The sequence below is a fragment of the Rhamphochromis longiceps genome, linkage group LG17 (genome assembly GCF_057381845.1).
Source record: "Rhamphochromis longiceps isolate RC_006_pf linkage group LG17, R_longiceps_female_GT1.1, whole genome shotgun sequence".
NCBI lineage: Eukaryota > Metazoa > Chordata > Actinopteri > Cichliformes > Cichlidae > Rhamphochromis > Rhamphochromis longiceps.
This window is the reverse complement of record NC_140573.1, coordinates 25,597,665-25,610,437: the sequence shown is the minus strand read 5'-3', so window position 1 is coordinate 25,610,437 and position 12,773 is coordinate 25,597,665. Positions and strand designations below refer to the sequence as shown.

General features: G+C 40.1%; 1 protein-coding gene across 1 annotated transcript; it reads left to right on the top strand.

Moving 5' to 3' along the window:
* The first annotated feature begins 8,749 nt into the window (after nt 1-8,749).
* Nucleotides 8,750-12,703, top strand: pmch (pro-melanin-concentrating hormone). The gene is made up of 3 exons (XM_085385891.1): nt 8,750-8,980; nt 12,406-12,547; nt 12,654-12,703. Exons 1-3 carry the CDS (start codon nt 8,750-8,752, stop codon nt 12,701-12,703), a joined length of 423 nt encoding a protein of 140 aa, XP_085242017.1.
* Nucleotides 12,704-12,773: the final 70 nt, after the last annotated feature.

The following is a 12,773-nucleotide window of genomic DNA, read 5'->3' as shown; positions in this document are numbered from 1 at the left end:
GGTCGTGAGGTGTTAATCGCTTCTCGTTACCCAACGTATACTACACGATCCACGACGGACGATAAAGGCCAAAATCGGGCCGATCACCAAAACGGGCGCACGACTCAAAAATCGGCTCAAAATGGGCCAAAAATCGCACAGTGTAAGCCCAGCTTAACGGGCTACTGAACCTGGCTTCATATTTAAGCTACAGTTAAAAATGAAATTAGCCCATGTTGAGAACTGAACTAAGATTGCATTGTCTGGCTTTAAGAGTAACCCAGGAGTTTAATTTATCTTGTCCAAAACATTCGTTATCAATTCTCAATTAAAACTTATTTTCACAGATTAATTTAAAAGTGTGTTTTTGTTTCTAAAAAGGTTGTATAATGTGGATTTGCTATATTCTTTAGTGTTTATTCTAAGCAAACTGTCTTATTAGTCAACCTGGCAGCAGAAATGAAATAGGAAGCTGGCTGGAGAACAGCTCTGGTCCTCCCAGATCTTCAGATAAATGGTATAAACCAAAGACTTTTTGATTAAAGTGAAGCCTCACTCACCATTATTGTATCATGAATGAAACCAATGAGCTGTTCATTAAATATCAAATGATGGTATCACTGTCTCAATTTCACTACAACAACAGTACACCCGTCACACTATGTTTCTGGTACCTGAAATACAGTTTGTGCATTAAAAAACAGAAGCTGCAGCAACCATCTTCACACAATGAATGAAACATTCCAGTTTGTCAGTGGTATGCAATGATCAATAAAGCCTGGATCATGGGAGCGTGTGAGTCATTAATGATTATATGAGGTGTTATACGAGATGATACAATTTCCTGAAGGTCACTGTCCAAAACAACTGTCTGATTGGAGCGCTGTTATTCATGGTGCTTGATTGCCTTCTGTAGACAAAAAAAAAAAAAAAATACTGACAAACTGTTCACCATTCCTGCTGAATAAACCACTTGTCAACATCACAGAAATGGCTGGAGCGTTCTTTCATACTGCATGTGTATTAACTTATAAAAATCTCTGGGGAAACATAACCCTGTAAAGACATTACTCTCCCTGCCACATAACATCACACTGGTAGCATCTATATGGCTTTTATTAGGAACCCAGTGGAGTCAGACACATAAACAGCAGATAATTACAAAGTAGAAGTTCGTCCCTCTTAAATCTTTAAAGACATTTTGGTCATGGATAAAGCCATAACTCAAGCTGAGGCTTTGTGCACCATGCATATGAATCTGGTTGGGCTAAATGACAAAGTAATACTTCCTAAGAGGCAGCAGGATCTGCCAAAGCAAACAGAGAAGGGGCGTGGCGCTTCCTGCATGTCTCAGCTCTATTGGGGGATGCTAACAGTGACAGCGCTGAGCTCTGCTCGTTGTCAGCACTTAAATTTTTATTTTTTTATTTTTTTTAAAGAACTGATGTATATGGGGCAACAATAAAACCCTGATAAACTGACTCTCTGGCTGACGCTCAGCAGACAGCGGAGATCAAAATGTGAAACAGCAGGAACGCCGGCAAGGTCCCGGTCATCCTGACCATCCTGGATGTTATTTCATCCCTCTCCATGACTAATACTGAATCAATTATCTTACCCTAATGGGACAATTGCAGGTTGCAAGCTTGCAAGATTTAGAGTTCAAATAAATTGGAGAGATCGTGTGCAGTGGAGAGAAAGAAAGCCAGTTATCGGAGTGAATATCAAGGTTAGGATGTCTTTAAAATGCTCATTTTATACTCTTATATGGGCTAATTTTGCATTACATGGTGAGTCAAAAGAGTGCAACACACAAACATGTTTGAATAACCTCAGGAACCAGGATGGTTGTGGAAAGAACAATCTCTTCCCATTGATCTACGTGCACTCGGGATCCAGTGCATCTGAGGACACAGATTTTGGACTGGGCTCTGAAACACAATCTCTCCACACTCTTCAACTCCTCATCTTAAGCACACAATTGTCTTTTGAATGACCTTGTGGTCTGTTTTACTACCCTCACCAATTTTACTACTTATTCTGCTGGTTGTTTTACAAAAAAGAAAAGAAAAAGAAGTTGTAAGGCCTCATCAGTCTCCCACCATCCATTTTTTTCCAAAAGGACACCCAGGATTTCACTTCACCGAGTTCTAACTTTTGCTCCTTGCTGTTGTCAGCATTTTTTGTCTTTAATCTTAAATGTTTTTACATTTTGGAGGTAAAAATCCAGTCTTGGAAAATGATGAGTTTACTATGAGAAATTTACAAGTAGCCCTGTGTGTAATTTGATTGCTACTGCAAGCCAAATGCAGTGCAAAGTGCAAGAGCACGGTGCTAACTCAAGAATATTAGCCGCTAGATTAAAGAATGTATTCAAAAAAACCATGTAAAGCTTCAGAATTGGAGATTCTCTTTCTCTCAATTTCAGTCAACAGTGGAAATTCACTGAGACTTGATTATAGCAGGAGAGTGTTGGCTCAGCTGTGTGCTTTAAGAACCCATGATGTCAGAGCCTTATTTTCCTTGGAGAGGCTCTCATCAGCTGCATTGTTCCAGGAAACCATGGTCTGTTCTCTGGGCAAAAAAAAAAAAAAAAATCCTGCCCAAAATGCGATCCCCCCTCTTCTGCACCCGCATCTCTGCTGAATGCAGCACGCCGGCCTCTGGCACAGCTCAAGACACACACATAGATGTGAAGCATCCTGGACGAAGCATCACATTTCCTTGGAACCAGAGCTTCCCCTGCACTGCAACAGTGTTTGCCTTTTACTTTCTTTTTTGTTTTTCATTAGAAGATGAGTGTCAGTGATGAAAGGCAGCGTGTTAATACAGGACGAGGAAATAACATGCTGTACCCTGAAGGACTATTAAACAATGCTGCTACTGATGTCATAGAGCCCAGTCTTATTATGAGGTCTCGTTTACGCACAAAGATGTAGGTGGTGTGATTGAAATACAGCACCAGCAACTGACAGGTGATGCAAGCAGCTGACAAAGCCGTTGATAAAAACACTCTGCAGCTTAACCGAGCTCAAAATTTAAAAGACGCACAGACCGAATCAGATCTGGATGCAATTACAAGCGCATACAAACAAGACCAACTGCAGTCAGTAGTTGAATAAACTTTGTTGGCATGAGTTGAAGATTTGACAAGCGGTGTTGTGGAAACATAAAGATTTAGTAAATAATGTTCATGGATACCCACTGAATCACATCTGGTCTTCATAAGATTATTTGACTCTTGGCTTTTCTACTAATGTTCTTTGTTACAGAATTATGGTAATGATTTCTTAGAAATTCGGACTGGGTGAAAAACGCAGTTACCAGATAGAGAGACCTTCACCACAGCTCAGAGTTCGTTGATTCCTCTCGGCAAGTGCCAGGGGAGCTGACAGAGCCCAGAGGCTCATGAATCAGGTGGACTTGCTTTGAATTCCCAGTCCATCCCCTGTCCATGAATGCACCCTCTATAAGAATAAATATGGGAAAAGGGAGGGATACATTATCAGAAAGAAAGAGCGGGAAAGGTTACAACAACAGAGCACGAAGCTCACAAGTTCAGTTGTGCTTCTGCTGGAACGGCCGTGCCCCTGTGGACAAGTTCAGTCCTTCAGTAGAAGTCCTCGCCCTCCAACAATAATACTTACAAAATAAAGGCTGACCGCTCCAAGTAAAATCACTTCAGCTGAGTTCAATCGCTATTATTCATGTCCTGGTTCTCCATTCCCTGCTCCACGGCTCCTGTGATAATAATAAGGTAAGCCCTTTGAGCTGAGAAGAAGCCTACCAGGCGTTATGTCAACATTTTTGCTTGCCTCCGCCTTTATTGTCAGCTGATGGTCAGCACCTTGGTGTGAGAGCTCGTGATCAAACGGCCTGGAGGCTTGATCACAGGGCTATTGCAGATCAAATTCTCCTTTAAACAAAAAGTTTGACAGGTCGCTTATTTGCGTTCTTGATGAGAGTTAGATGAGAAGACCCCACTAACACCTGACACTACTCTGATTAGTATGGTAAATACAAAGCTACCGCCAGCAGCTGGTTAGCTTAGCTTAGCATAAAGAGTGAAAACAGCTAACCCAGCTGTTTTCATTCTCACAAATGACCTATTTACACCTTAAAGTATGACATCAGCGTTTTGTCAATTTGGCCACTTGCCTTCTATCCGGTCGTTAAGTGATGACATGACGAATCCTACTTCCGGGCCTAAAGTAGCCTGTGTTTAATATGGCTTTTGTGTTGTTAACATGTTTAATGTTTTGTATTTTCTTCTATTTAATCTCAAAAAGCTCCTAAAACAGTCAGTGATCACTGTTGACCTCCCTCGGCTTTTATTACCGCTAATCATTTATTTATCAGAATCAGAATCAGAATCAGAATACTTTATTGATCCCTGGGGGAAATTATTTTTTGTTACAGTGCTCCATTTTAAACCAACATTAAGACAAGACAGACAATACGCTAACTAAGAATAGTACAATATATACATATATATACATACATACATACATACATACATAAGTCACTTATAAATAAATATTTGGAAAAGAAACATGTGTAGTTGTAGCAGCAAACAGTGTGTTAAGTGGATGCGTTGTACAGGGAGATGGCCACAGGCAGGAATGATTTCCTGTGTCGTTCAGTGGTGCTTTTCGGTAATCTCAGTCTCTCACTGAACGAGCTCCTGTGACTGACCAACATGTCATGGAGTGGGTGGGAGGTGTTATCCAACATTGTCTTTATCTTGGACAGCATCCGCCTCTCCGACACCACCTTGAGGGAGTCCAGCTCCATCCCCACAACATTGCTGGCCTTACGGATCAGTTTATTAAGTCTGTTGGCATCTGCGACCCTCAGCCTGCTCCCCCAGCATGCAACAGCATAGAGGATCGCACTGGCCACAACAGACTCATAGAAAATCCTCAGCATTTTCTGGCAGATGTTGAAGGACCTCAGTCGCCTCAAAAAATAGAGACGACTCTGGCCCTTCCTGTAAAGTGCTGTGGTGTTTTTAGCCCAGTCCAGTTTATTGTCAATGTGTACTCCAAGGTATTTATAGTCCTCCACAATGTCAACACTGACCCCCTGGATTGAAACAGGGGTCAAGTGTTTCCTGGTCTTCCTGAAGTCCACGATCAGTTCCTTGGTCTTTGCCACGTTGAGCTGCAGATGATTCTGCTCACACCACGTGACAAAGGAGTCGACCACAGCCCGGTACTCTGTCTCATCATCCCTGCTCAGTATTTAAAACCTTAGGATGTAACTACAGCCCAGCCCATGCAGCAGTATATGAATGACTAACCTTGTATTGTGGATGGATTATCTCAGTTGTTCTCCTGGCTGAAGTTTGGTCCTTTTACAGCATCCTGCCATGCGATTACATTTGTTCCTGACCACCGAGAACACTCATGTTAACTTTTATCGAGTGGAAAAAAGTTAGCTTGTTTATATTATGCTAACATAGCTGTGTCGCTAGCGGTCACGTAGCACATCATTATATACCAGCTAGCCAAACTTCAGTAAACCTACAAACGTCACTGCTGTTTAGTTTTCTGTCTTCATTTATGTTGGAAGTGATAACAGCTGTTTTAATTTGTTTCCAAAACCCCGCAGTCAGGACATGCTATATTGTATTTCGATAGAAGCTAGCGAGCTAACTTCCTGCTAACTTCTAACTCCGTTAAATGTCATAAATTCCGTTTTCGTGGATGCCTGGATGTTAAACACAATTGTTACACCTGGTAGAGCAGAACGCTGATCATTTTATTAAAGATGAAAGACTTTAGACAGTGTTTCAACTCTCAGTAATGCCATAGTGATCGTCTGATATATGGACCTGCAGCGGAGTTTAGGCCCAGACACGGCTAGTGACGTCAGACTTAACGACCGGATTGGCGTTTGAATGAACGGCAACAAGTGAAGCAAAGGATTCCTTTTCTTGGCCTTTTGTATAGCACTGTTCTTTCTTTATCATTCGGCTTACTTTTTATCATATTGTAGGAATGTATTTTAATACCTTGGCTCCTTTTTTACCCTGGAGAAAACCTAGCATTAATTAAAATAGGTTGAGTTGTTTCACCCACATAGGGGGACATCCAGGGCAGACACAGAACTCCATGGAGTTATATATCTTAAAAAAGTCTGGGATTTCCTTTGGGAACTACCAGAAGACTGGAAAATGTTGTTTGTCAAAAGGACACTACTTAGCCAGCTGTCACTACAGTACAGATAAGGTAAAGAAAATGGATGGATGGATGGATGGATGGACTATTTACATGTACCATGATCTTTATAGGCAACAGTAACTGGCGGATTATAAAGCATGACCCAAAACACAACAGTTAATGATTTTTATGACTTTGGAAGAGTGAGTTTTTACTTCAAGAGTCCAAAGTGAGAGCAACAGGGTGGAACGACTGGAGGATGGACGAGCAGGTGGGTTTGAGAGGTGAGTACTTAACTAAGACTTTCCAAATGAGCCAGATCAGCATGAAAGAAAGAGGTAAGTGATACAGGCAGAAAGTGAACTCTTCAGCTTTTCAGGGGCAACTACGGAACAAGATATCAAAGACGTTAGCACAGGGGGGAACTTTGGAAATTACAGGAGCCATAGAGAAGCCTGAATGCTGCTCTACTATTGACAAAAATATGGCAGAGATCGGATGTTTTAGTTGGTCTTTAAGTTCAAGATAGGAGATGAGGAACAGGTCAAGGAATGGGCATGAACAGGAGACTCCATCTACAGGTTAAACCCATCCTTTACCTAAAGAGCTAAGTCAGTAAAAAGCATGGGGAAAATCCCCTGAACAGTACAGGACCATGACAACATTTTCAAACCACAGACTACTTTAACTATTTTAACTTTCTCTGATTTGTGTGAACATCAAAACCTTCTGAACACCATATTTTATACCACAACCACCATTTTTTGTTGGACCAAGGTTAAGGTCTTTGTTCGTAGGGGTGCCTCACATCTGTAATTTTGGTTTGCATCAACTGGAAACCTTGAAGGCAACAAGTAAACAATAAGGTGTGAAAGGACCCCTTTAGTGACTTCTACAATAATAATGGATTGGATTTATATAGCGCTTTTCAAGGCACCCAAAGCGCTTTACAATGCCACTATTCATTCACTCTCGCATTCACACACTGGTGGAGGCAAGCTACGGTTGTAGCCACAGCTGCCCTGGGGCAGACTGACAGAAGCGAGGCTGCCATGTCGCGCCATCGGCCCCTCTGGCCAACACCAGTAGGCGGTAAGTGAAGTGTCTTGCCCAAGGACACAACGACCAGGACAGAGAGCCCAGGGACCGAACCGGCGACCTTCCAGTTACAGATACGCTTCCCAACCCCCTGAGCCACGGTCGCAGAGAGCTGTTTGCATGCTTGCTCTGTCAAATGTCACCAAAATCAGAAGAATCAGTTTTCCAGAAGCCACATGCCTGCACAAGATTACATGGAAACCCAGCAAATAGTTCTTGAGGCACTTGCAATCTTGATTTAAGAGGTGTACTCCCGATTCCCAGAACTACTGGAAAAGCATTGATTAAAAAACCCGTCTTCAAGCAAAACAATCAGATTGGGGTGGGTTTTTTTTTTTAAATATAGCTTCAAAACAACCAATATAAACATTCTTTAAACAACAAAGAGAATTGCTTTCACTTGGCTGGTGATATAGAGGCAACAGAAGAAGAATGCTAACCCTAACCCAGGTTAACTAGGAGGCTTGAGCTCAACCTCTTTTAAGATAAACTTTCACTTGCCATTTAATTGGACTTTTTTGGTTAGATTAAGGAACATAAACTATGTGGTTTGCCTAAAAATGTTCTCCTTTTAAATTGTAAGATAAAATGACCAACCTGGCTCAAAACCATGTAAAAGTGACCACATCAGAACACACTGTACTCGCACCAGTTAACGAGGCCACAAAAACATAATTTTAAATAAAACTTGTAATAAGAGCTTGCACAAGCAACCTGTGGGTTTAGTCTCCTTATAAATAAGACGAACCCCTCCTCCAGAATTTACAAAAGAGATATATTGTTAAATTTGTGACTTTTAGATAAGCTGACATGACTTTTGTTTTCATCAAACAGAATATGCTAGCCATTTCAGCCTATTTTCCGTCTTTGAGCCAAGTTCAACTAACAGACTTCTTCTATTCAAAGTCTTGGCAAGAAGGTATAATAGTGATTGGCGATACCAGACAAATAATCTAAGTAGGTGCCTTTTTACCTGAGTCTGGAGGCGACAGCACCTTGTTGATGGGGATCTTGTTAAGTCACTGATACCTCTGAAAGACTCCCTGTGTGAGTTGTGTTTCTTACTGCAGCAAGTCTCCATCTTATCACCTGCTGGGTTAATTTCAACATGCGGATTTTGAAGGGACAGATTTGAATCAGTTCCTACCCTTTGACCCTCTATGAGCCTTCTTTCCCCGAGTTCTTTAATGTGGTTAAAATTATAGCACACCATGTTTCCCCATCTTTAATAACCTTAATTCGCCAAATCTTTAAATGTACTAAATGAAGTTTGTCACCTTTTGCTTCCCTGTTAATGGACTTATACCACATCTCCTGTGACCTTTGATCTTATACGTTGATGTGTCCCTGTGGGAGACATGATGATGATTTTGTACATTAAACAATTGTGAGCTGGCAGCAAAATGCTCTCTCCCTCAATATATAAAGCAGCTTAAAGTCCAATCATACCAGTTGTTAAGGCAAGGCTCAACTGGCGAAAGTCTTAAGAAATAAACATTGTAGATACCATGATCTCTGTCTACTCTGTCTTCTTAACTCTGCTGCTTTTCACTGAGCTGAGCAGCCACTCAGTCACCGTAGCCATGCCTGCAACTAATGCAGAGGATGGTACAACAGAAGAAGACAGCCTGGGTTTGATACTGGGTGACGAGTCGATCTCTGAGCCCGCTGTGATCCCACCGGTGTTCAGGCAGCGCCGAATCAGGGATGAAGATGGGAACCCAACAATCATCATCTCGGTAAGTGTTGCAACTTTCATCATGCATTAACGTTATTGCTTTTTGTTGCGACTTTTTAGCCTTTATTGTTATCACACAGTGGAGACAAGATCTCCCATTTCTTTTCCTTTTCCCCTGAACCCCAAATGGTGTGGGCGGATGGCTGCCCCTCCCAGAACCTGGTTCTACTGGAGGCTTCTTTCTGTATGAAAAGAGTGTTTTTCCTCCTCATTGTTGTCAACTGCTTGGCTTCAAAGGGGTTCGTTTGATTGTATTATTGTAGGGGTCTATGCCTTTGAATATAAAGTATATAATGCCTTGAAGGGATTTTGCACTATATAAACAAAATTGATTTAAACTGAAGAAAGAACATTTTTCTTACAGTAATATATTTGAATTGTACTCAATATACAATATATACAATAATTTTTACTACGCTGATCCTGATAATAATCAGGTGTCAGTCATTATGGTTATGTTATAAAGGATTCTGAATTGGTTGAAGGTCCAGTAACTCTTATTAAGAAGTATTAAAGTAGTTCTTTGTAGTACAAGTGTTGCTGGAACTTAAACCTGAGCAGATGTCCATGCGCCTTTGAAGTAACAAACTAATTTTACAGTGTGGGCCAAATACAGTCCAGTTTGATCTGAAGTGGGGGAGACCAGTGAAATTTCATATAGTTTTAACTACATGTTTTATGCCCGAGATACCTTAATTTAAGGAAAAGAAGTGCAATTTCAACTACACATCTTAGTTTTTCTACATGGAAAATAAAAGCTGTTGTGGCAGCCTGACTCTTTGTGCTTGTATTGTAAAAAATAAATGTGTAAAATTACAGCAAAAGTTCTGGTAGCTAAAATTACCAGACTGTTCTGTAATTATAAAGGAGAAAGCGTTCATTAATTCTTGTAAAAAATATCCAGAAATTTTTATATTGGATTATGAAAAAACTTATATAAAACTATAACTGTGTAGGTAATTGTCAAGTACTTTGATGTAGAATAAAAGCCTGTACAGGTGGCCCTGTTGAATAAGAAATGCTTTAAAACTTAAAATCTTATCTCTCTCTCACTATATATATATATATATATATATATATATATATATATATATATATATATATATATATATATGTATATATATATATATATATATATATATATATATATATATATATATATATATTTCTTGGCTGCTGCCTCAAAGCACACTGTGTGCTGTCTATCTTGCGTGCTGCACAATATCGTTTATTATTTAGTAACTATTGATATCTATGACTAGCTAGTTTATTGTGATGGTGCTTTTTTTTTTTTTTTTTTTATTATGTTGCTCTTTGTTGTTTGCTGTCTCCCCTGTTTTTTTTGTTTTTCTTTCTCTCCATACAGGTGACCCAGGAGTTTGTTTTTTTTTTGTTTGTTTGTTTTTCTCTCTTCCCCCCCTTCTCACCGTCTCTTCTCCCCTTTGGTTTTCTTTCTTCCTCTCCCCCTCTTTCTTTCATTCTTTCCCCCTGTCCTATTTAAAAAAAAAAAAAAAAAAAAAAAAAAAAAAAAGTTTGACACCCCTGCTTCCACACTGTTCCCATAAAGGATTCTAATTTTCCCAAAAGTCCCCACAAAACAAAGGAGCTTGTAACAAAAACACACTCTTCCTGGAATGTAATTACTAATATTGCAAAATCAGTGTTGTTTTATGTTCATCTGAGACAGTATTTCTGAGTGAATCTATGGACAAGAGACTGATATATGCTGATTTTTGGTTTGGAAATAATGAATTGATATTTTCTTCTCTTTGTAAGGTGACCTTGGGTATTAGAAATGCGCCCTCAAATATAACGTATTATTATTATTATTAGGTATAGTTCATTTTTATTCTTGAAGTTGACTAGAGTTGCTCACAGTTCAAAATACTGCTTAAAAAGCTGCGCACGTGAGGCTATATCCACACAAGGGAATAGCTCCTTTGAAATGAAAATGAAAAATATTACCTCAAGGTCTGTCAAGAATATGGAAAAGCAAGAGGTAGGCATATAACACTAACCGAGAAGAAAAGTTGGCCAGTCAAAAGTCAATAAATAACAATGCACTACACTGTCTGACATTAGAAAAGGAGGTAAAGTTCCACACCATTGATGTTGCAAGAAAAAAATCTAAATTTTCGTTGTTGACAAAAGGCCAAAATACCCATGTACATACTACGTACATCCATTGCAGCCCTTTTCCCCAACTGTTTAAGCTAGCTTTCTTTTGATTGCTGCCCCTCATTTTTATTTTATTTTATTTTTTTACAAACACCCACAGAAAATATGGAAAAAACAATTAAAGGTCCACTTTTCACAATACTAAAAGGCTATTTAACCAAAGACCAACCCTGCTTCGAATCCCCACCTAAACATAGTCTTACACTCTCCTGAACAGGGATGTCAAGCTCACTTGACATTGGGGGCCACATACCGAGCCCACTTTGATATAAAGTAGAGTGGACCTGTGAAACTATGTGCTAAATGTGTAAAATGACAAAAAAAAAGTTATGGAAGTTCATTGCACAGACTGTCCTGTAAATAGAAAATATAACGTTTTCATTCATTCACAGTGGGCTGGATATATTCTGGCGCCCAGGCCTTATGTTTGACACCCCTAGGGTAAGCACTATAATTAGTGCTTAAAGAAAATTATAACCAGCGATTTTGATTCTTTTTTGGATCAAATTAACTTAACAGCAAACTATCCACTGTCATTCAGCCTAACACTGTTCTGCCAGTGACGGTCATGCCTCATAAATCTTCATTGTATGAGATTTTTTTTCATAACAACCTCAGCTAACCATAGTTCAACAACAAAGAGCACATTATCTCCATCCTGTGACTGAATACTTGACCCCTTTCAATTGGCCACCGTCCTCGCTTCTACTGTTAAGTCAATACTTCACATAAATCTATAAAAATATTTTACGGCAACGCTGGAAAACTGGGAAATACTATTACGCGAAAAGGTCAAATGATCACAAGCCTATAAAGATTTATTGGACTCTCAGTGGGAAGAATGACGATATATCAGTGTTTCCCCCAAATGTTTAGCTGCGATGTGTAAAAGGTTTATCTGCAGACTGCGTCTTGTGTGTTATGAACAGGGTGGTTATCTCTGTGGTAATGGGAAACAGGCAGCCATGATGGAGACAAAGACATCTGGGCGAACCGGAGCTGTGGAAGAAAACGGGCCACTGTGATATAGTAAAAAATGAGGGAACACATTTCTTCCATTTGGGGTTCTTGTGGCTTGGATCAGCTGGTAAAAGCAGATCCAACACCTGTACTACAAGTAAAAAGGATAATCTTTAAAAGCTGTTCCTGCAACCTGACCATCCAGAGTTCACATCCTACAGTACGGGAATGTGTGTGTGTGGGCTCCGGGTGTCACATGTAATCACTGATCAATATGATGTTTTTCAGGATGCAAGGCTGAAAGGGCACAGTGTTCGAGGGCTGAACCCGGCCTTCACTCGGAGCCTTCCTCTCCTCGCAGATCGAAGCCTGAGCCACACTCCTGCCGAGTACAGCGTGAAGATAGATCGCAGAGATACCGACCTTGACGGTAAGCATATGGAAAACCAGCATTTCTTGGAAAATAAACTTAAAAAAAAAAAAAAAAAATGCCATATAAACTCAACTGCTCTATGTGGTTTCCTTTCCTAACCTAGTGCTGCGATGTATGATTGGAAGAGTGTACCGGCCCTGCTGGGAAGCATGAGCGACGTCAATGAATGTTTCCTCCTGTATGGTATAAGAAGATTAATTTACTTGTAGGAAATAAAGCAGAC

Bases quoted from the DNA above. Each gene is read 5' to 3' on its own strand.
- pmch (XM_085385891.1), top strand. From the start codon at position 8,750: ATGATCTCTGTCTACTCTGTCTTCTTAACTCTGCTGCTTTTCACTGAG. The intron at 8,981-12,405 runs GTAAGTGTTGCA...GATGTTTTTCAG, and splicing joins ACCCAACAATCATCATCTCG to GATGCAAGGCTGAAAGGGCA. The intron at 12,548-12,653 runs GTAAGCATATGG...TTCCTAACCTAG, and splicing joins CAGAGATACCGACCTTGACG to TGCTGCGATGTATGATTGGA.